General features: G+C 38.4%; 2 protein-coding genes across 10 annotated transcripts in view; both read right to left on the bottom strand.

Annotated features, from left to right (window-relative positions):
* Nucleotides 1-105: 105 nt before the first annotated feature.
* LOC136424699 (uncharacterized) lies at nucleotides 106-2,693 on the bottom strand. The gene is made up of 3 exons (XM_066413323.1): nucleotides 2,219-2,693; nucleotides 818-1,771; nucleotides 106-422 (listed from the first exon to the last, which is right to left on the bottom strand). The coding sequence occupies exons 1-3, from the start codon at nucleotides 2,265-2,267 to the stop codon at nucleotides 106-108; spliced, it is 1,320 nt and encodes a 439-aa protein (XP_066269420.1). The 5' UTR covers nucleotides 2,268-2,693.
* Nucleotides 2,694-4,063: 1,370 nt separating this feature from the next.
* The window catches only part of LOC136424279 (protein scribble homolog), an 89,301-nt gene continuing 71,758 nt past the window's right edge, over nucleotides 4,064-21,606 (bottom strand). For all 9 annotated transcript variants that reach the window (XM_066412818.1, XM_066412820.1, XM_066412822.1 and 6 more), the window contains 16 exons: nucleotides 20,604-20,621; nucleotides 20,005-20,022; nucleotides 19,425-19,484; nucleotides 18,996-19,064; nucleotides 18,559-18,621; nucleotides 17,961-18,005; nucleotides 16,814-16,942; nucleotides 15,540-15,660; nucleotides 14,819-14,878; nucleotides 13,387-13,449; nucleotides 12,371-12,427; nucleotides 11,275-11,473; nucleotides 10,493-10,666; nucleotides 8,603-8,739; nucleotides 7,855-7,919; nucleotides 4,064-7,368 (listed from right to left, as the gene is read on the bottom strand). In XM_066412818.1, coding sequence (XP_066268915.1) covers nucleotides 7,267-7,368; nucleotides 7,855-7,919; nucleotides 8,603-8,739; nucleotides 10,493-10,666; nucleotides 11,275-11,473; nucleotides 12,371-12,427; nucleotides 13,387-13,449; nucleotides 14,819-14,878; nucleotides 15,540-15,660; nucleotides 16,814-16,942; nucleotides 17,961-18,005; nucleotides 18,559-18,621; nucleotides 18,996-19,064; nucleotides 19,425-19,484; nucleotides 20,005-20,022; nucleotides 20,604-20,621 — 1,380 coding nt within the window. In that variant the 3' untranslated portion in view covers nucleotides 4,064-7,266. The remainder of the gene's footprint in view (nucleotides 7,369-7,854; nucleotides 7,920-8,602; nucleotides 8,740-10,492; nucleotides 10,667-11,274; nucleotides 11,474-12,370; nucleotides 12,428-13,386; nucleotides 13,450-14,818; nucleotides 14,879-15,539; nucleotides 15,661-16,813; nucleotides 16,943-17,960; nucleotides 18,006-18,558; nucleotides 18,622-18,995; nucleotides 19,065-19,424; nucleotides 19,485-20,004; nucleotides 20,023-20,603; nucleotides 20,622-21,606) is intronic.

Here is a 21,606-nt window from a genome sequence, read left to right as displayed (position 1 = left end):
CACTTGCCTCTTCCATTGGCATTGCTGTTTCTATTGAAAGAGAAAACCACGATAAAGATTATGATGTGATAAACAAAGACTACACAAAAAGAGATGGGAAAGGATTTAGCTGATGGGGAAAGCATTCGAAGTGTAAAATAATTCATCTACACAGAATAACTTACCAGGGAATTCGATTGTCAGAACATCGACGACGTTCTGTAGCCCAGCTTTAGACAGGGCTTCCATCAGAACTTCAATTGTAGCGAGGAATCCCTGGCTCCGTTGCCAGACTTGTAACATGTCCATACAGCGGGACTTGTCGTCAGGGTTTCTGCCGGCGATGTTGTTGATCGCTGCGTCGTCAAAGCCCAGGAAGAAGGCGAGGTCCTTCCAATCCGAGCTCACTTTTTCCTTGATGAAGAAAAAGTACTTCCGAACCCCTATAATTCAGTCACGATAGACACATTGTATCAAAACAGAAGTTCTGTACAATTCAATGCTTACGTAACAAGACCACAGCATGCCTAGGACTAAAGATACAACGACACGGAAGTTCTGCTACAGAACCACGGTCGGTCACAAAGAGGCTGAAAATCGACCTTGACCGTTGGGTTCGCAACACCTACCCACATACTGAATATCATCATAATCCATTCACACACACACAGAGTAAAAACTGTAGCTCCCATTTTCATACAGGTAATAAGCATACTACGATATCTACAAATGAGAAAAGTTTGTCTCCTGACATGTACATGCGTGACAAGATAAGATAATGTCTAGGCTATACAGATTAGATTTGTTGTGAGAATTTTTTCAATGGAATAATCATTACCTGGAACGTAATCAAAGCGCTCATGACTGGGGCGGCGTGGTGACAGCGTCTGATGGATGATCGCCGGCAGGCATTGTTCATCCTTTATGATGATGGTGAAGTTCATGGAACAGACCTTCTTCACAAAGAAGAATCTACGCACAAATATCTCAGCTTGCCCAGCTAGAAGCTCTTCGTGTTCGGCTGGTTTGACTATTAAGTCCATGGCCTGTCCTTCTTCTGTTTTGCAAGTGGCTCTGTTTATCTGATACGACTTCGAACATTCCTCGACCAAATCAGCATGCCTTATTTCAACTGTGAGTGTGTCCTCATCGAATATATTGAACTCTGAGGTCCTGACAAGACCGAATCGTTGGTACATTTTTGGTGTTGAAGTGGTGGTGTTGTGTCCTTCTTTGCAAACGATGGTCAGGGGATGTTTCTTCCCAGACACCTTTCCTATGAATGGAGTGAAGCTGCACGGAAACGACTTACCATTCAGACAGTCAAGGAGCAGTTTACTGGCGGACGACAAGGCCACAGAACCAATGAGGGCGATCAGGATGTATTCGCTGAAATGTTCCAGTTTAAAGGAGACTCGTGAAGATGATCGCATCAGTCTCAAGTCACAGGTCTCTGACAGGTCCTGCCACGCCCACGTGCCTTCAGCTTCAAGGGATTTTTCTAGTCCAAATAAAATAAAATTTCCATCTAGTAGAACGTTTTTGAAGTGCACTGTTACGTCTGCCTGACCTCGGAATTGAAGATTATCAGGTTTACAGTCGATTACACGAATTAATGTCAAAATGTCATCAAGTCCGGAATTCTGGATCAGCGAAAGGTAGTTCGACGATTGCTTCAATCTTATACGGGCTTCCTGGCTCGCTACGAGGTTTCCTCCATGTGGTATGGTTAGGTCGATGTCGACGTCGTCTCCTACAAATCTTCTTCCATGCGGTTTAACTTCAGCGTATACTGCAATGTCAAGCTCAACTAATGAATATCTAAGGAGACTGTGATGTTTTTCTACACTCTAAATATGGCCGGTACATCGTAGTATTACGATTTTTGAATGCATTATGTCTATATATTGCGGTGCAGCATATACTTGTACACTACACTGATTATAGCTTCTTTCGAAAAAATCCTTTGATAGTCATTTACATTTTCTTCGCTTCGGCTAGACAGCGGAGCCTTGAAGATGTGCTGGAAGCAGCCGTGGTAATCAGTTAAACCGTGCATTAACATAGATGCGTTCTGAAAGAACAATCCCCACAATGGTCTTCCTTTACGTAAAGGTAAATTGCGAAGTGCATCATAAAGGCTCTTGTTCTTGGAGTTCTGAGATCATTAGTATGTACATGTAGGGCTAGAAACCCTCACTGAAGAAAAATGAAAAAAAAAGACAAAGACAATGCTTACCATGTGTTCTTTCTGGCCTTTCAGTGCGCCTGCCTGGTTTATTACCCATGTCCTTTCAAATGAAAACGATGTTAAGTAAAAGACAGTGAAAAATATCGCTTGCCTTCATGAAACGGTATACGTGTATAACAATAATTTAAATATGAAAAGATCAGATTTTCCCGGTAGACCTGCACCAGAAATGCAAAACACAAGCGCTGAAGTAAATATTCATCACAATTCTTCTCATACATTCTACTCTCCCCCATTGAAATTAAAAGTATCATATATCTCACTCATAGGTGAGCGTGTCAATGCTCAATATTACATGTGCGACTCACAATTCATGAAATGTCGTCGAAACTCTCTATGCCCACCGAGCGCTGCCCTATTTGACATATAAAGTTAACAGGATTACAGGTACGAAAAATGACAAAGACAACAGGCTGACCTATGTACCTGTACCGTGTCCTTAAAGTATGGTCGAAACAAACAAACAAACAAACAAACGGGTGATAAATCTTTATAGAGGTAAGACTGCGTGATAAATCTTTATAGAGGTAAGGCTGCGTTCTGAGTATAACATCCTGTACATACCTGGTATGTAACCAACTTTCAGGCGTATCTATATCCGCGCCTGGACCCTGAGGTCGTCGATAGTTTGGAAAATACTACTAAAACACAGAAAACATATGGCGATTGTTGAGTACTGAATCACATGCAGAGCAAAACCTATGCACAGAGCAAAATTCGGAATCACCATCGATTGGAGGCCGAAATGGATGCGAACCAGGGTCAATCCAAGATCACATTTAAGGTGGTATACTACAAAATGGAATTTAAACCAATGGCGGCAATTCAAAAGGAACACTGTCCTAACGTTACCCCTCTACCCCTGACTTTAAAAAATCCAAACAAGAGCTTTTGAGACAAGCTAAAGTCTACTTTGAATGGTGTCAATATTTACATGGCAGAATTGCTTTTGAGTGTTGTTGATTTTTAACCACTTTCACAATACAGACTTGTGTCAGTAGAATATTTCTTATCAGCCTGGGGGTGTTACAACGATGGTAAAAGTCCTAATTATCGACACAATCTGTAATTTGATTACAAGTCGGATCCTAAAAGTACAACGGAGAGTTCTTCAAACCTTGTCGGTCCCCCAACGGCAATACTTGAAATGGCGCTGTTTACACAAAGGATAGGGAGTAAAGTCCGTTGCACTGCCGTACTGTTTGTGACATTCTGACCTTACCGTGGAAATCTCAACTTGACTAGTTTCTTGACCTTGGTGACTAGTAATGTGAGAAAAGCAGCCTACCGATTTGTCTTGATGTTGTTGGCAGTCGTCTCTGATACGTCAAAGGTGTAAAATTAGGTGTAACTTCTTTTCGGGGAACGGACGATTCCTAATCACTTGCTGAAGATTAGTTGCCATGAGCCAACGATCCATATGGACTGGTCAGTTCCATTAATGGGTCTGGGACCCGGGGAAAAGCTGTCACCTAAGCTAAATAATCAGTTCTTTTTCTGAAATTCCTACACGCCAAATGTACAACGTATAAAAGCTTTTTTCATACCTGTGATTCTTTTTCAAAGTGCAATGTGTCTGCGCCACCACTAGCATTTTTCTAACCAACGACATCTGGTCACCCCTACTCTTCTAGATACATGTTCGGTTCTTGAACGTGTAGAGGTCAAAGAGCAAAATGTAGACTTATAAAGTACATGGTGAGTTTGGTCACGCAGGGTTGATATCAATTTACAGAAAACATGGTAACAAAGGTCGAAGCGAAAACTTGTTCTTAGTAAGTCAGCTGCACAGAGACAGAAATGGCAATACAAAAGCCAGACCAGACACAAATATAGTTAGGATGATTTTTTTAGTTCTTTGGGAGTAAAGAGAGAGAGCAGAGCAATAATATACAGCGATGAGCAACATTTCCACCTATCTGATTGTTTCATCCTTACAAATAGCTAAAAGTAACACTAAACATGCTACAAAAGTTGGTCAAAGTTTATATAAGTTGTCACAAAAAAATCAACACACAACCATCACGCACATTTCAGTGAAAATTCCAAGGATATGATGTGAATTATCTAGATAACAGCAATGGCTTTACCCTCAGAGTAGGTGTATGAAATCATAACACCGAGTTCCTAGAGTTTGTGAAAGATGGCAAGAACAGCTATATAATTGTAAAACTAGTATCATAAATTTTGTAAATTATAGTTATTGAACACAATCGTGATATCTTCATCAAGTGCATGTCTATATCCAAGGCATATACTGTTACAATGTTTCCGCTGGAATTTCTACTGAAATGTGGCGATCATTTGTGTAAAACTTTACATATAAAGTAATTACATAGACAAATCACTTGTTACACCGGTATATCGCACAAAGTGTCGGGACTGTACAGTGATATTTGCTGCCGAAAATCCTCAACCAGAGCTTCACATATAGCCGAAAAATAGCTCTTCTTACAATATCAAGTTGTCTTCTTAAAAGTAGTTCTGTATCGCTGCCACATTGGAAAGAGTTTATAATTCGCTAGCATACCCCGCTGCATCGACTTACATGTATAAAACTTAAAACCACCTTATTCTATTCATCGAGACTACTACGAGTCTACTATGAAAAACTGTATACTACTAACCGTACACTATTGACCATTGAAAAGTTCAGTACTATTGAAATGTGGTATTGAATATTGAAGACAAGCACTGGTTAAAAGGTACACTTCCATTGGCTGTACCGTCAACAGTACAGCACACAGTATATAGTTCCTTTACAAAATTTTGCACCATCAGTATATATCTGTAAGATTTGAAAACGATGTCTCTATTTTCACCTATACTACCTGAAATGGTATCTCCCACACAACCAGCTAAGGTGGTACAAACCCTACTTGGGACATACCATTTCATATTTGGGGGTAAGAATCGTCTCATCGGGAGACGGGTGTAAAAATGTACACTCAGCATTTATACAATTATGGGGAATGATGTACAAAAACCAGCACTTGTGTTAGAAGTCATATATAGTAAGTAAACTTGAAATAGGCCAAGATGTTCACTATACACATTGGCGAAGTGATTTCAGGAAGTTCATCTGAAAAATAGAATGGTAAAAATCACAACCCTGTTCATGGGAAATCTATCCGACTTTCCGTCATTTTGATATTACGATGAAGATGTTTTTGAAATGCGAACTTGTATTACTACGAATTCTCTAAGAGAGTCAAATTGAATTCTATTTCAGATGCAAGAAGTTGAATTCTAGATCTTTCAGCTTTAAATTTTCAAATAACAATTAAGCCTAGCTGATTCACAATACCACTGACAGTACAGTGGACTTATAAGACAGGATATGGTATATGTTTCAAAGGGTGGTCACAAAATATCTGTTCCTGACAGTAGTACATGTATTCGTGTGTGGTCTATCTGTGATCATTCCACCCAAGTGGCGAGAAGTTAGCAAAATTATGACCTTATGTTCATTTACCAAACCTTCTCTATCTTTTCTGTACAACATTGCTCTGACATCCAAGTTGACCAAAACTTCACTACAGGACATTTTCGCCTGATTCCATGATTGTCTTGTAGATCCCAGTTTATGGTCATTTTCAAAAGTACTGACTCCACGATTTGGTTGCAATCATTTGTAGGACGTCGCCTAGGTACACATGATTCGTTCCATTGGGGCTGTATTTACAATGAAAGTCTGTCCACACTATAAGCTACAGTACACTACTCTCCTGTTTACATAATCGACCATCTTCACTTCCTAACGGTGCATTTACAATTTGTGACATGACACATCTTTTGGTCAGTTCAATCATCAAACTAGAACCAAAAGAATCCTTCTGTCAATCAACACTTAATATGTGCTTTTTACACCATTCATATTCCTCTTGTCCGATTCTGTGCAAGTTTCTATACAGGTGCAAATGAAAACATTAACCCTCTTCCTGCTGCCTAACCCTGTAACCAATAGAAATTTGGTGTCAACAGGCTACTTCAGCCGGTAGAAGGTTAAAATGTTTTTAAAAATAAAGGGACTTACAGTACATATATATAATGAATTGTGAAGTTTTCTTCAATCTGATTTGTGTTAAAAATGAATTATGTCTCCTAGCCCTACATTTAATTCACTACTGGCATATAAAAAAATGAAAAGGCCACAGATGTAGCAACAAATAATCTGATTATTTGCAATTGCTAATAAAATAATAATGAAATTAAAACAACTGAACAATGTTCATTCTTGAATGTTTGAACAAACGAGACATGATTTAAGGGAAGAAACATAAAAGTATAGCCAGTTGACATTCCTTACTGCAAATTCACACAACAAATAAGTCGGTTTACATTTAAAAAGGCTAAAAACTACAGTTAAAAATGACGTTCCAACGAACATGTAGCTACAACTAATCCAACAGAAGCTACAGAAACAAAACAAAATCTCTCTATAAAAAGTAGGGAATAACGGCGAACAAGTTAAAACTCCCAATACATGTATATCAACATCGAAAGAGAATGCATTTACAAAAAAAATCATGAAAAGTATTATACAGAGATGAATTGAGGTAATAATGTTAGTAAATGAAGATGAAAATTCATAAGAACAAAAAAACAAAACATTAAGAACTCTTTGAGCCCTTGCCGAATTTGAACGACACCTAATCTTTGCCTTATCCTTCAATACAGAAAATTTCACCTTGCATTTATATCACCTTTTTATACATGATTCATAAGACAATGGAACTACAATCGTTTTTGTTAAAATCGGTTAAAATTTGACTAATAAAAAAGCAAAGAGAAATTGGCCAGTCTTTTTGCAAAACATCCGACATAGTAGAAAAAGGGAGAAAAACTGAGTAATCAGATACAACAGTTTCAAATCTTCTTTAAAAGACAAAATTGATTCTAAAAATAGGAAGTTCGAGACAAATTCCGAGGAAGAAGAAAAAGTTAAGGAGATCATTCTGTCTGTCTTGAGCTGCCATTGTCTTATGAATGTCTTATGAATGTCTTAACTACACAAGGAGACGATGGTTTAAGTCTCATGACGTCTGCTCGATGTACTTTCCCTCTGACGTACTACTGTTGTCTCCGTTGGCTTGTTGACTACTGTAGTTGCCATAGGAACCAGTGTATGACGATGACTGCAAAATAACACAGAAGAACAAAGATTAATACACAACCAGTCACTTCAACAACACACTTTAGAATCACGGATTTCATATTTTGTACCAAGGTCTCACATAAGGCTTTTCTTGGAAAAAATTACCATTGTTAAGATGTCTACCTAATGCATAACCTCTTGGCAGAACATTTGTAACCTTCTCCTGCTGCTAAACCCCATAACCAAGTTTAATTTGGTGCTTAACGGCTCCCTTAGCAGACTGAAGGTTAATACAATACTGTTGGTTTGCCCTGACACGCACATTGTCAAGTAAATCCTCATTTTAAAAACATGTAGGTAGAAGAAAGTACATGTACTATTCCAACCTGAAAGGCAACCCTTCCCTACATACATGTAACTGTAATAATGTTACAACAGAGAAGTATACTTCAGCCCTACATTGTATGTGCCACTATGCATGAAGGGGACTCAATATACAAAGAAACAAACAAACAAACATCACCACCTGTGATGATGCAGGAGATCCTTGTGTGTTGTCGTTAGCGTCTATGGACACATTTCCATTGTCTTCTGCACATGTGGAAAAAGGAAACATGAACACTTAATCACGCAAAATATCAAAGAACTGAGACAGTTTTCATAAAATCATCACATTCAAGTTTAATACAAGTCATCCCAAGTTTTGTAAACATTGTTTACAGTTTTCATCTTGTGATAACAAGTTTTTTAGTATCTTGTGATAACCATCTTTGTAGGCAAGCGGCACAGCATCAGCTGGTTATATCATATTACAGTCTGAACAGCCTGTCACACCTAACCTTTGCACATCTACATGTAGCTGCAAGTATCTATGAGGAATTGAGGATGCCCCGACTGTACTTGGTGGCAATCAGTTCCACTCTACAATAGGTCTACTAACTTCTAGGAAAAAACTAATTTTGAACTCCTCAATCCTATAGGTTGATAAAACTGGTACAGTACATGAAGGCATGACATTTCTTATTCTTTAATGATTTGGTACTGTAAGTGCAGACATGTTCACGGTGGTTTTATGTTCGCGGTTTTCGTGGCAGTCGTTTCACCGCTAACTTAAAACCACCGCTAACATTTTTTCTAATACTGTAGCAGTATGCGACTATAGCGCTGCCGCGAACTTAAAACCACGGCGAACACTCAAATTTCCCCTAAGCGCGAAATACAAATCACGAGAACGTAAAATTCATTTACAGTAATTAACAGATTGCAATGCTTACCATGTGACAACCTGTCTGGGACAGTTTTGGGCGTGGGGCTCTCCGCGAGCCTCTCCAGCGAGCCTTTAACCTTCATCTCTTTGACCTTGGCAATCACCATCTGTGCTTTCAGGGCGTCCTCTTCAAGCGACTTCATTCTGTGGATGCAAGGGGGAGGGGGGCAACAGAAACATTTGAGTCATGATATTTACATGGCACCAACTACCGAGAGGTGAGAAACATACACCAGAAATAGAACACTATTGGTGGAAGCCAGAAATGAAAATTTTGCAGGCACTTTTATATATTATTACCAAACATTCTCCAGTTCAATCAAACTCAAACCAGTTTATAATTCAGCACCATTGAAACAAACTAGGCGTGACTTATCGTGCAAGTACAGGAAAATTATCACCTCTGAAAAACATGCATGTGCATGTTCTATCTGTCTTAATCTTTGCATTGCTCTTTCAACAACACATTATGAATATAACCAGCAAAGTAAAAACAAATATCACCAAGCGTATACATTGTAAAATCAACCATCTTGACTGTATTTTGTACTAGAATGTTTCTCTTTGCATTTCTTTTAATAAGAACTGAAGTCAACCATGCAGGTAACAGTAACACCAAGACTATAAGGTTTTGCTGCTAAGTTTGTAGGTTACAGACTGAATATGAAGGGAATTTGAAGAGACTGTAAGACAAGAAAGTACAGGCTTCCAGATTAAGTAGACTGATTCAGGGTCAAGAATTTAATATAAGTTTGAAACCCTCATTCCAAGTAATATATATTTTTTGCATACATCTACACATGTACATTGTATACATGTAATTGTACTGGCAGTGGTAGTAAGCATTTTTAAGGGCCCCAACATAAAATCTTGAGCAGGTAGTGTCTTTTGCATTCAATAGGACAACTGATATACAAAATGTAGTACACAAAGCTCCTGAAATTACTAAATGTTAACTTTTCTGGTCAACACTCAGATGAACTGTCTCATAATTACCAAAACTACAATCATAATACAACTTGTAAGCAGTGTTTTTGCCGGACAATATTTTATGCTTGTGTTTTATAATTGTGCACAGTGTGATACACCAGTGGAAAAAGTATATTTCAACACCCTCTGAAACTGAAGAAGTACCAGAAGTGTTGAGAAAAAGTGAGAGAAACTCCGCACAGCAGTGAGAGAAGCAGTGAGATATAGGTGAGCTTGAGGCAGGGATTGGTTAGATCAGCTCAAACTCACGACAACCCACCTAAACCTGCTATTCAGCAGGAAGTTAGTCCTGGTATGAGCGGGTGAAGAGTTAGTCAACAGCTGAGGTCAGTATCAGTATACAATCTTAAAAAATTAAATCTACGTGTAGAAAAAGCACCTAATGTTCTTAGGTTAATAATTCTAAGTACCATTGAAACAAACCTTTAACTGCTTATTACAGTATAATCATGAAAGGTGGTTTTAGGAATCACTACAACATCAGTAGCAAGAAATCAAGACTCGTTAACTGTGTTGCAACTTGAATAAATTTCAAATCATAAACATGCCCGATTCTACAAACCTTTTGGCTTTTGCTACTTTGTATTTTTTGCTGTATTGTAATACCTTTGACAAGTGTGGCTGCATGATCTGTTTGATTAGTTACTTACATATACAACTTAATGCTAACTATTTGTTTGTATGTCTACCACAAAGTCTTTCAGCAAGTTATACTTGAGTGCAACAATTACTTGTATCTTAAGCTGCCATTGTATTTACTAACTATAAGTAAATGAGACTTTCTACAAACTACAAGGTACATGATTGTATACTTGAACCTTTACTTGTTACAAAAAATTGAATGCATTTTACACTCAGTGCAGTTGAATTTCCTAACTATAAGTTATATAACTTAATAAAAACCCACCTTGCTTGTCTCCAGGCAGCTCTCTTCTCCGCCTGCCTGGCACGTTCCTCGGCAGGGGACAGCGCCCTGTCTGGGTCAGAGGTCACCGACTCGGGGCTCATGGCCTTTAACCTCTCGTAGTAGCGCTTCTCGGCCTTCGCTGTCCTGATGTCGGGAGGAGTGGGGGCAAGCGGGCTGGAAAAATAACATTTATGTCAATACTTTCTTAGCATGTTTTGTACAGCTGCTGCTGCTGCAACACAAAGTAATTTGTGGGTTTTCAGTTTTTAAAGAACAATGTTGGACTTGGCTGTCCTGATGTCGGGAGGTGTGGGGGCAAGTGGGCTGGGAAAAATATGGAATGAAAGACCTTTATTGTATGTTTACACTCTAACAAGCTACATAAATGTAAGTACAGGTCATGGTGTAAAGCAGAAGTACAATTACAGTGATAAAATAATTTAATATCTACATCTACAATGACTAATGTATACTAGTATGTACAGGTTCAATAATGTTTACATCAATGTTAAGTATTCGAAACATTTCCTGTAAAGCAACAGTATCTAATTCATTGGTTCTCGGCTGGGTTTCAAACTCCCAACCTCTTGGCCCAGAGCCAGGGTCCCTAACCATTGGACTATACATGCTACAGAAACACAATCTGTGGTCTCTCGAAATCAAGACCACGCATTACAGTTACGGGTTACAGTATCTGATGCTCCTAACCAGAGACAGGGCTACTAAACACTGAACCACGCATGCTACAGGGGATTCAAATGGGATATTTGATTTCTCCCCACCTAGTGTTTGATCTTGACGTTGATGTTTCCTGTAACGAGAGGTCCCTGAAGGCTGAGTCGTCCGAGGTGGTACTGGACGCGATGCTCATCCTGTTGAACGACGAGCTGTCGTGGAATAAGGAGTCGTCCGTGATGTCGGGGTAGTCCTCCTGATACTGGGCCATCAGCTCGTCCTGAGACATCGACAGCATCCTCTTCTCTATTAAAGTGAAGAAAAGTTACAACCGTCAGTACTGGTAGTACATAACATTGACATCCTTTCCACAAAAGCGACCATTGCAGGACCAAATATCAGTAGTTACACGAATTTCATTGATAAAGAAGTACACAAGTCTGTAAGTTTTGTGTGTTTTGTTGTCTTTCCAATTATAGTCTTTTACATCATAGAAGAAAAGTAACAACCGTCAATACTGGAAGTACAATTTTCATTGACACATCGATGAAGGTTAGACATCCAGGTAATAAGATATGCAAAGTAACAGTTACTCAAGCAACTGGATGAAGTTGGGAAACGGTCAGATGTTTTAGACAGCTTCCACTGTCTTTTGTCTGTGACTGTATGAAAAACTGGAGTTATGCTGTTTATCCTTTTTATGTATCATAAAAGAGAAACTACAGTTCCTACCCTGTCCCCTTTTGACTGAAGAAAGCATTAACCCTCTTTCAGGAAAAAAAGGAACTTAAATTGTTTGGCGTGACCTAATTTGTAATTATCCTATAGTCTTGGCAGAGCCAGCTGGGAAGGACTTAATTGGCAGTCTTTGTATCTCATTGAATATCAATGAAGACAGATCAATACCTCAATTCAGAAACTTTGTTAGGAACTGTAACAGGTGGTACAAAATACAAAAGTTACTTAAGCAACTGGATAGATTCTTTAAAACTGCAAAACAATTCTGGTTGTTTGAGTAACTTTGCATTGTGTATTCTTATTGGATGTCTAACTTGAATGTAACAGTTGGTGTTTAAGTAGAATCTAGGTGTACATGTACAACCATTGGCAATACTAACAGTTCAATGCTTAACTGAGCAGTACACTTTATTTTCAAATCTACAAGTTTATAAAGAATTGCGTAATGAAGTTTTTATATCTTACCTTCTTCAGCCTTCAAGTTGGCAAGGTCGTCATTGCTGATCAGACTCACTCTCTTGTCTAAAGACAAAAAAATACATCAGAATCTAAACAATAAGTCATGTCTTCTAAAACAGATAAGAGATTTGCTACAATATTGCTACAGAGAAATCTTTGTACTAGCACACAGAAATGAAAATAGACATACATGAACTCTTTGCACGAATAATTTCAGTAAGTTTTAAGAAGTTAGATACAGATTCAAGATGCTTAAAGGTGACATATAAAATGTATCACAATGATGATTTCAACACACGCAGTACAGACATGATCAGTAAGAATTATAGCATCGAATTTCACAAGCAGACACAGACACAGTACAGCTATCACTGGTACATGTAGGTAAGAGGCATGCAAAATGATCACAATGACTGAGATGTGTTGCATGCTTTGTGCATGTAGATGCACAAAAGTGCACTTTCTGTATTTGCTGGAAAGAAGAAGAAATTGCTATAGTCATTCTGTACCAAAGAGACTATAGAATAAAAGTTTGTCTATAATTTTCCTTTCAAACTTTGGAACCGTACAATTTTAGGTTTAGTACTTCTAAGTAGTTATACAATAAAGAAATTCCACTGTGCACCAAAGATGCAAAATGACACTGTGCACCATAGATGCAAAATGACACTGTGCACCAAAGACATAAAATGTCGCTGTGCACCAAAGATGCAAAATGTCGCTGTGCACCAAAGATGCACAATGTCGCTGTGCACCAAAGATGCAAAATGTCGCTGTGCACCAAAGATGCAAAAAAACTATTTCACAAAACTGAATGCAGCTCCCAAACAAGGCTGTGCATCACAGCAAACAAGCTCGACATATCCCACACAACCGTATGCTTCCAATAGATTTCCTTTGGTACAGAACACCAACAAGACATCTCTTAAAGCTTGATCAATGCATGATTGTGACATTCAGATTGAGACATGCATCCGTGCATTATCCATGCAGAGATTAGGAAAATGCTTGTGTGTGCAGACCTCCGTCTTTCGGCTTAGGTAACACTGGTTTTGGAGGTTTAGGTGGTTTGGGCGGTCGGTTGCCTTCAAGATGAAGTTAGGTGGGAAGACAGAGAGAGGGAAGGAGAGAAAGAGACGTAAGATGAGGCGAAAAAGGGCTTTAAAAGAGACCAATCTCTTTTCCAAACCCTTTTTTCAACCTGACTCCCTTTGAAAAGATCCTCTTCATCATTTTTGAAAATAAAAATAGTAAAACCTTGAATTTGGTTACTTAGCTCAAGTGAAAAGAGAAACATCCAAATCAAGTTTCAATCGTCATTTTTCAGAAGGGGTCTTTTCAAGGGATGTTTTCGCCTTTTCAAAACATCACCATAGGACAAGGACGAAAGACACACTATCTTTTAGTATAAATCGCATATAGAAAAGCAGCCTTCAATCACAAAGCTATCACATACACAGTCAAACCTGTACAAGTGACCACCTCTAAAAAAAGTGACCACCTCTAAAAAAAGTGACCATGTTTTTTTGGTGTTCCCTTAGATAATTTCCCATTGACACAAGCATTAGAGTCCTGTCTATAGTGACCACCTGTCCACATAGACCAGATTTTATCAGTCCCTGAGTGGTCTTCTTGGGCAGGTTTGACTGTACAGCCAGTTTAAACAGATAGTTAGCACACAGGTATGTTAAGAGGAATATTGTTAGTGCATGCATTACCTGGGGTGCCTAGCATACTCTTAAATGGGTTATGTGGCCCAGCATGCAATGAGACCATACCAAAGCCTTACAGAAACAAAAAGAGCAAAGTTTAACACAAGTCAACAAAATGTTAAAAGGGTAGAAAACTATAATGAACATTTATGAATGAGTAGTCATGATATCAACAATGTAGCAGAAACAAACATATTAATGATATAATTATGTAAAATAATAAACACAACCTGAAAACAAGTAAATAAGATAAACAACGAAGACAAATGTGAACATCTATTAGTATGTAATATGCAAAAGAAAGGGAAGAGAAAATTCTAACTAGACATTTCAACATATCATCAATATAAGTAACCTTTTACCAAGAAAGGAAACAATAATGTAAATTTTCATGACAAAACACAACCAGTGAAATGTTTTTTCCTTAAAATTCAACAACTACAAAATGATAACTATCAATACATTGTATTGTAGATAGCCCTGTTTTTGTTGCATGCAACTTCACATCATACAAGACAGAGATACCGTGGGACAATATTTTTGCTCCCTAAAACTACTTGAAATATACATATTGTGACAAAGATCTTCAACATGCACGCAATACAATCAGCTGAAACAAACAATGCTTCAGAGTACATATACATAGTCAGACTGAGAATACACTGAAATACACAACATGACATGCACCGCTATCATATCCAGTAGGCATGCAGACGTGCATAGAAGACACAAGCACCAATACCTTCATCAACAGAGCGGGTTTTGAAGATAGTGGGTTTCTTAGGAATAGGCGGAGGAGGCCCTTAAATGGAGAGAACGTCAATCAAAGTCATCAGCGTGCAGCAGTCAATGTAAATCAAGTCCCTTGAGGGGGGCTTGAAGCAGAGTTGAGCAAGGATAGGCCACACAACCAACCAATGAGAAGGCCTGTTTTAAAACTGTGACAAGCTTTTCAATAACAGTCAAGACATACATGTAGGTGCAATTATACTGGGGATAACAACTCATCTTTCATGCATAGTGATGCTCTGTTTTGAAGCCCATATACGTGTACATCTTATTCTAAAAAGGTAAAGGTAGTCCCATAGCCTTTATGAGGCCATAGGGGCAGTGGGTTGTCTTCCACTGTGTCTAGGGCACAGTATTGGAAAATCATCTCTCTCCTTCCACTACCTTTTACATGTACATGTGTACAATGTCCCTCCCCAAACGAAGTCAGTTGTGTAAGGTGCCTTTCCCAAGGACACAACGTCTAGCGAAGAAAATCAGGAATCAAACCCGTGACGTCTCAATCTCGTGTCCGGTAGCCTAGCCACTCAGCCATTCGACGCCACAACGAACCTTCTTTATTACCATAATATATATCAGCAATGCATGCAAAATCAAAACATCTGTAAAAGAAGGTTAAATTCTCTGAAAATGTAAATGATGATACACTGTAAACAGTTGTTTTTGTGCGTTACCTTTAGCTTTGGGTAATGTTCCTCCTTTCTGCTGTGCGATCTCCATTTCAAATCTCGCCTGCTTCGCCCGGAAGTCCAGTTTCTCGGGACTGGGGACAGTGACCTTGTCTTCATCAATTACCTAGAAATTTGCCGAGAATAGAAAGAAAATAATTACATTTCTGTCCTATTGTAGCTGTTGACTCAGATTGTTGGACAGCAGCATCTGTTTTTTGTCTATTAACAAAGGCCGCATCTTATTTGATACAGTATTGTATTTTGTACTTATACTCTTTTTAAGTCAAAAACAAATTGTTCTCTTTATGTACAGGTTCATGTCTTGCCAACAATCTGAATTCAACAGTAAAGGGTTAACTGTTCATCAAACATAACAATATAAAATAAAAGATATCACAAAACTGTTAAAAGGAAAATTACTATGCAAAATATCTCTGAAAAGTTAATACAATCATGTACATGCATGTATTAAATTTGGAAGGTTTGACTAAAATCATTCTATACTTCCATATCGTATCTTACACAAACTACAAAATTTAAGGCGCAAAACAATACTTTTGGTGCAAAACAGTTTGGGTGCAATTGAAGACCACCACTGTAGTGCAAAACACACATGGTGCAACAGTTACATTTTGTAAGTATGAAATAAAAGAACTGAATGAGATATGTGGAGATTGAATTAAGGATGGGGATGGTGGAATGAAGGAAACATAAAATTATGAAAAAGGGAACCAAAATTGCAGCTAAACTTGTTAGTGGGTGAGTTGGAGGTTTGTTCTTTGGATGTAGGTTTGGAGTTAGCTCGCCTACCTTCTAGCTAAGGGTCATTAAAACTAAAATCTAATTTGTACATACGATGCTTTACAAATTTATATTACTTCTACAACACTGTTAACATTAGCTAACCTAAGTAACTGTACATTATCATAGACCTTTTAGTACTCCGTGGATTCTACAATCAGAAGGTAGCCAATTAGAATACATATGGTGGCTCTAAATTTACAATGAGTTAAATAATCTACACTAAGTTAAATAATTGCTAAAATTATGGTTGGGATGGCTTCCACTACTATTAGAAATGCTTCTTTGAATTTCATAACTGTATGAAATTGGAAACAAATAAAAAATTAAAATCCAATATGAAATTGTAAGAGTCAGTTGTGGTTGGAAGCGGTAGTTAAAATCTAAAATACTTTCTTTACTGTAAGGGAAAAAGAAAAGACTGAGGAAAAACATACAAGCTCAACCCAAAAGGGGGAAGAACTGTACACATGTACCTCGGATACCCGGTCACTAAGTCGTCTGGGCGGGCATGCAGACACGTCCTTATAACCCAGGAGTTCAGGTTTGGGTTTGGGTTTTGGCAGCGTTGGTGGTGGCGCCACTTTCGTAGGCGAGTCTTTGGACTACAGACAAACGTTACAGTCTTTAACTTTAGATACAGACATGCAGAAAAAAACCTTTACCCTTGCAAACAGGCGATAGCTGAGAGCAAGTTGCGGAAGGCCAATTAACTTGCTTAAATCGTTAAACCAATCAAACTAATTTCTATTTTTAAAAAGACAGCTTTCTTGTCAATCAAGGTTTAAGTTTCTTTTTGTAGCACAAATTTGAGTGAATCAGTCTATTATACATTATACAGTTATTCAATCTTAGTGTACTTGCCATTACTTGCACTTGTTTAGTGGAAGTATAATTAACAGTCAGCTTGATAATGTAGATCATTCTTTTAGTTACAGTTACTGTCATTTGCTTTGAAATTCACAATTTCACAACAAAATCGAGTTGTTCACAGCTAAAAAACTTGGGCACTTTCAATTTCTTCTGATTAAGTGGTCATTTTCCTGACCTCATATTAGAAAATATATCACAATCTATTAGAGGATTGCCTTGTTTACTGTTAATATGTGTTGCATTAGAGCAAGCAAGCAAGCTGAAGTCCCACTAACCGTAACAGGGGTTAAAGCAAGTCATAGGAAAACAAAGTTAAGAAAGGGCTAGATTGCTGAACAATTTGTCAATTCTGCAGGCAAAGCATTCTGAATCACTCTGAGATTGAAGCAGGATGGAAACATTTTGTTGATATTAAAAGCAAGACTTGAAGAAACAGGATTGAAGCACTAAGGAACGTATCGGTACAACATTACATGCATCATGCATAAACATAAACAGCAGCAAAGCCGAAGTAGTGATCAGTGACATGACATAATAAGACAAACACTGAAGATTGTATATCAAACATGTTTCATAAACTAAACTCATTTTAAGTCAATGAGAACAGACAATCAAAACATAAAACACACATAGAACAGTTACTGTAACTGGTCGGTTTCATTCAATGGTAAAAAGAATGTAGTCTACTTAATTCTGAAGCCTTTTCACATTTAGTTTCAGACTTTTGATTGGGTTGCCCATATTTGTTACCTGTTGGACAGCATCTAGCTTGGGTTGTTCAACGTGATGTATTCTCTGTGGAAAAAAGTTATAATTGTTATATATAAACATAATTTAGACATGAGGATATCAGTCTTTGATAGAAATCTTTGTATAAAACATCTTGTGAAAACTCTTTTCTCTTAAGGGCAACCATACACTGTAAAATCCTTTGATTTGGCATGGTCAAGTTTTGACCAATTTAGAGTTAAGCAAACTGCTTCGACTTCACAGCAACTCCACTGCAAGCCTTTTCCACAAGTCTTTGTTAGTGACTAAAAATAAAATAACTAGAATGGCCGTCACAAAAGTACTGTAAAATTAATGCAGTTAAGTTCGTAGTGGTTTGACGTTCACAGTTTTCCCTGTGACTTTTTTCCCCATGAACTAAATACCACAGCAAAAACGCTTGTTCTGTCTTCTGCCCGCCTACCACCTTGTGTCAGCCACACACTTAAAACCACTACCAATACTCCATTTTCTTCCATCCACAAAATTAATGTCACCACGAACTTACGAACTTAAATGCATTTACAGTACGTAGCATGTCAAGAAAAAAAATCACAGCATTGGCAGTCAGTGAACTCACAGGAGCCATCTGATGGACCAGGGTACTCCTACTCAAAGCATCTTTTGCATCCACATCTTCCTTCTGAAGACAGCGAAAACAGAACTTTCCATAAATGCCTTAAAAATCATGCAATACCTTGTTGTATATCAACCATTTCAAAAAGACAGCTAGGCATAGAATTCTAATAGCACAACCCTATAATAGAGGGCTGTATAATTATATTGTTACTCAATTAATTCATAAGTGTACTGCATTTTATGCAAGTTTGTAGTTGGAGTAGATAGTTAAGGGTTGATAGTTGATACAGTTTAAATTAAAACCCTTCCCACAGCTTTTGGTGCACATGTATAGGGCAGTGCCGATCTTCATATCTGTAACCCTTAGGTCTTAGGAAACAGTAAATGTTGTGCATTGCCAAGCAGATATAGAATGATATAGAATACAGTTCGACTTACTTTTCTCTCTTCTCTTGCCCTCTCTTCTTCTTCACTTTTCCTCTGCAACTCTGCTAACCTTCTTGCCTCCTGGTGACAGACAAGATTGTATTAAGATTGGACACATTTGGTTATTGTTACAGCAACAATGCTTCCCATACATGTACAGTCAAACCTGTCATCAGTAACCACTCAAGGACTGAAGAAAATGGTTGCTGAGAACAGCGTGGGGTTAACTATGTAAAAATGGACGGGATTGTTTTAACATGGTTAACTGCGCCAGGTGGTTGCCTACGCCAAGTGGTTGCTCGACCAGGTTTCACTGTACTACTAATCAAATGTATTCTTCTCCTACTTAGAGTCAGAGGGTTTTCTTTCTAATATATACATTTCAAATAAAGTACATGTATGGGCGGTGTAGGACAAAACTAGAACAAGCCTTTTTCTTACCATTTCTGCCTCCTCCTCTATTCTCCTTGTCTGTTCTTCTCTTTCTCTTCTTAACCGCTCCTGCAAATAGAGGATATGTTTTGGTTGTAAAATAGTTTACAATGCACTCTTATACCTGTACATGCAGGTCTCTTAATGTTTCTCAAATTTTGTCAATCAAAAAAATTTGATTCAGGAAGCTTCAAAGGTAGAAGGTTTGGAAATCAAGCATAGATTTATTTATTGTACTGTAACACATTCCTAAGCATATTTCATTGTACAAGCAGAACTTTTATGTACTCAAAGTAGATACATGTATATCATTGACATATTTTTCATTGGTTTTAATCAGCACGAACCCCTGGACAGAGCCGCTTGGAAGAGCGGTGTGAAGACTAGCCGACTGCTGCCCACCCGTGTCAGGGAACCCGGAAGCAGTATAACCAAAATTGATAATGGATACTACTATATATGTGCTATGTTCAATCAAGGAATCTCAGTGAAGAATAGAAGAGACCAAGAGTTTTCATACAGACAATAGACAAAGAAAATGGGGTAAAACTCTTTCTACAGAACGCTACACACGTAAGGACAAACTTACCGGTGAGACCTCCGGAGGCTGAGTGTGCCACGAGGAAGAAAAGGTTCAAAGGTGAAAAACAAAGGAAAGATCTGTACAGCAGTACTACTGGATACAAGGATTGAAAAATACATTGTCATGCAGATATGTTAATGTTGAAGATTCCATGCAAGAAGAATGCAGCCCAGAATCGCAGAAAGAATAAGACTGTTTTCTAAAGAAACATTATGGAAGGCACTAAATAGGCACACAATCATGAATGTACAACTACCAATCTATCTCAGAAGCTCATATAAACTGAGGATGTTATGTACTTGTTTCTTCTTATTTCAAAGCCATGCAAATAACTAAAGATGTCAAAGGTAGAATGATATATTTGAAGTTAAGAAAACAGCGTCAAGCAGTCGTAGTCAACTGAGAATAACATAAAAAGCTGACATAAGGGCTAGAAACAAAATCAAAGTCTTGGTTCAAGTGTTGAGGCCTAAAGACTGTAGTGGCAACCTTTTTCTGGCCTTTTAGCGACTTTCCTTCTTAACCATGTTTCTGGCCCCGTATGTCGAGAGTGTTAGATGCACTATTGTCGAGCAGAACTATGCAACGTGAGAGTGTTGACTTACCGCAGGAGTCGACCCAGTCTGAGCAGGGGCAGAGGGGAAAGTGTTTAACAAGTCGATAAGGGAGGACAGCTTTAGTTAAAGACAGAACGAAGTCACAGCCAGAGAACAAAGAAATACAGAAAACAACAAAAGCCTGTTTACAATATTGTTTACAACAAATTTTTCCTTTCAGAATTCAGGCTACCGTACGGTAATAGATGTAGCTAGATCTAGAAACAATTTCGACATGCAGTGCATATTTGATGTGTGCAGCGTTCGAAATACCCGTCTGCAATCTGCAAAATGCATAAAGATTTTCAAGATTGCAGAAGAAAAATTAAACAATCTGCAATTTTGCAGAAGAAAAAATAAATCAGACTCAGTTCAATGGCTCTCAATTCAGGAGATTATAATTTATATAGACTTACTAGTAAGCAAACTAGCGGCGCTGTAGATATAAACTGAAACCCACACCGCCGCGCAAGATGTCGGTGTTTCGGTGCGTTCCGACTACCTGCTGGTGCTACTTGAGGTCAGTTTTTTCGGGGGGTTTCGACCCTTTCCGTGATAACTTCGGAGACGAATCATGTGAGAAAATTTCAAATTCGTGCATTTCCGTCAACCCTCGCTAATCTCCGCGGTCACGATCTCGAGGTCGGCAAAAGTCGGAAATACAATTCCCGGATGTTCTATTATGTCGCAAGCATGCGATTTCTACAGAGTCTGAACCGTTGCATGGGCGCGATGACAGAAGGAACGAAACGGTGGCTGCTACATTAGTCCGTGGTCCTTCAAGCCCAGATAGCAGCGATGAAGTTGAGAACTACTCAAATTGATCTAGAGCACCGCCTTGCGTGGAGAAGGCGGGACATTTCCTCCTGTGCCGAGACAGTGGGGAGGGGGGCGCCCACTTGAAAAACAATAACATCCTCGGTCCGTCTTGAGGGCCGATTGTTCGAACTCGGAGTCCGATGTTTAAAACCGATAGCAATTTTTCAAATTTATAAAAAAATAAGATTACGCA

This window comes from Branchiostoma lanceolatum, chromosome 18 (genome assembly GCF_035083965.1).
Source record: "Branchiostoma lanceolatum isolate klBraLanc5 chromosome 18, klBraLanc5.hap2, whole genome shotgun sequence".
NCBI classification, from domain to species: domain Eukaryota; kingdom Metazoa; phylum Chordata; class Leptocardii; order Amphioxiformes; family Branchiostomatidae; genus Branchiostoma; species Branchiostoma lanceolatum.
This window is presented reverse-complemented; position numbering and strand designations above follow the sequence as displayed.

What these genes read in the sequence shown, in the direction of transcription:
- LOC136424699 (XM_066413323.1), bottom strand. Translation starts at nt 2,267, where the DNA reads ATGGGTAATAAACCAGGCAGGCGCACTGAAAGGCCAGAAAGAACACAT. An exon ending in AAGGCCAGAAAGAACACATG is followed by an intron (nt 1,772 to 2,218) that starts GTAAGCATTGTC and finishes TTGACATTGCAG; the next exon opens with TATACGCTGAAGTTAAACCG. An exon ending in GCGCTTTGATTACGTTCCAG is followed by an intron (nt 423 to 817) that starts GTAATGATTATT and finishes ACTGAATTATAG; the next exon opens with GGGTTCGGAAGTACTTTTTC.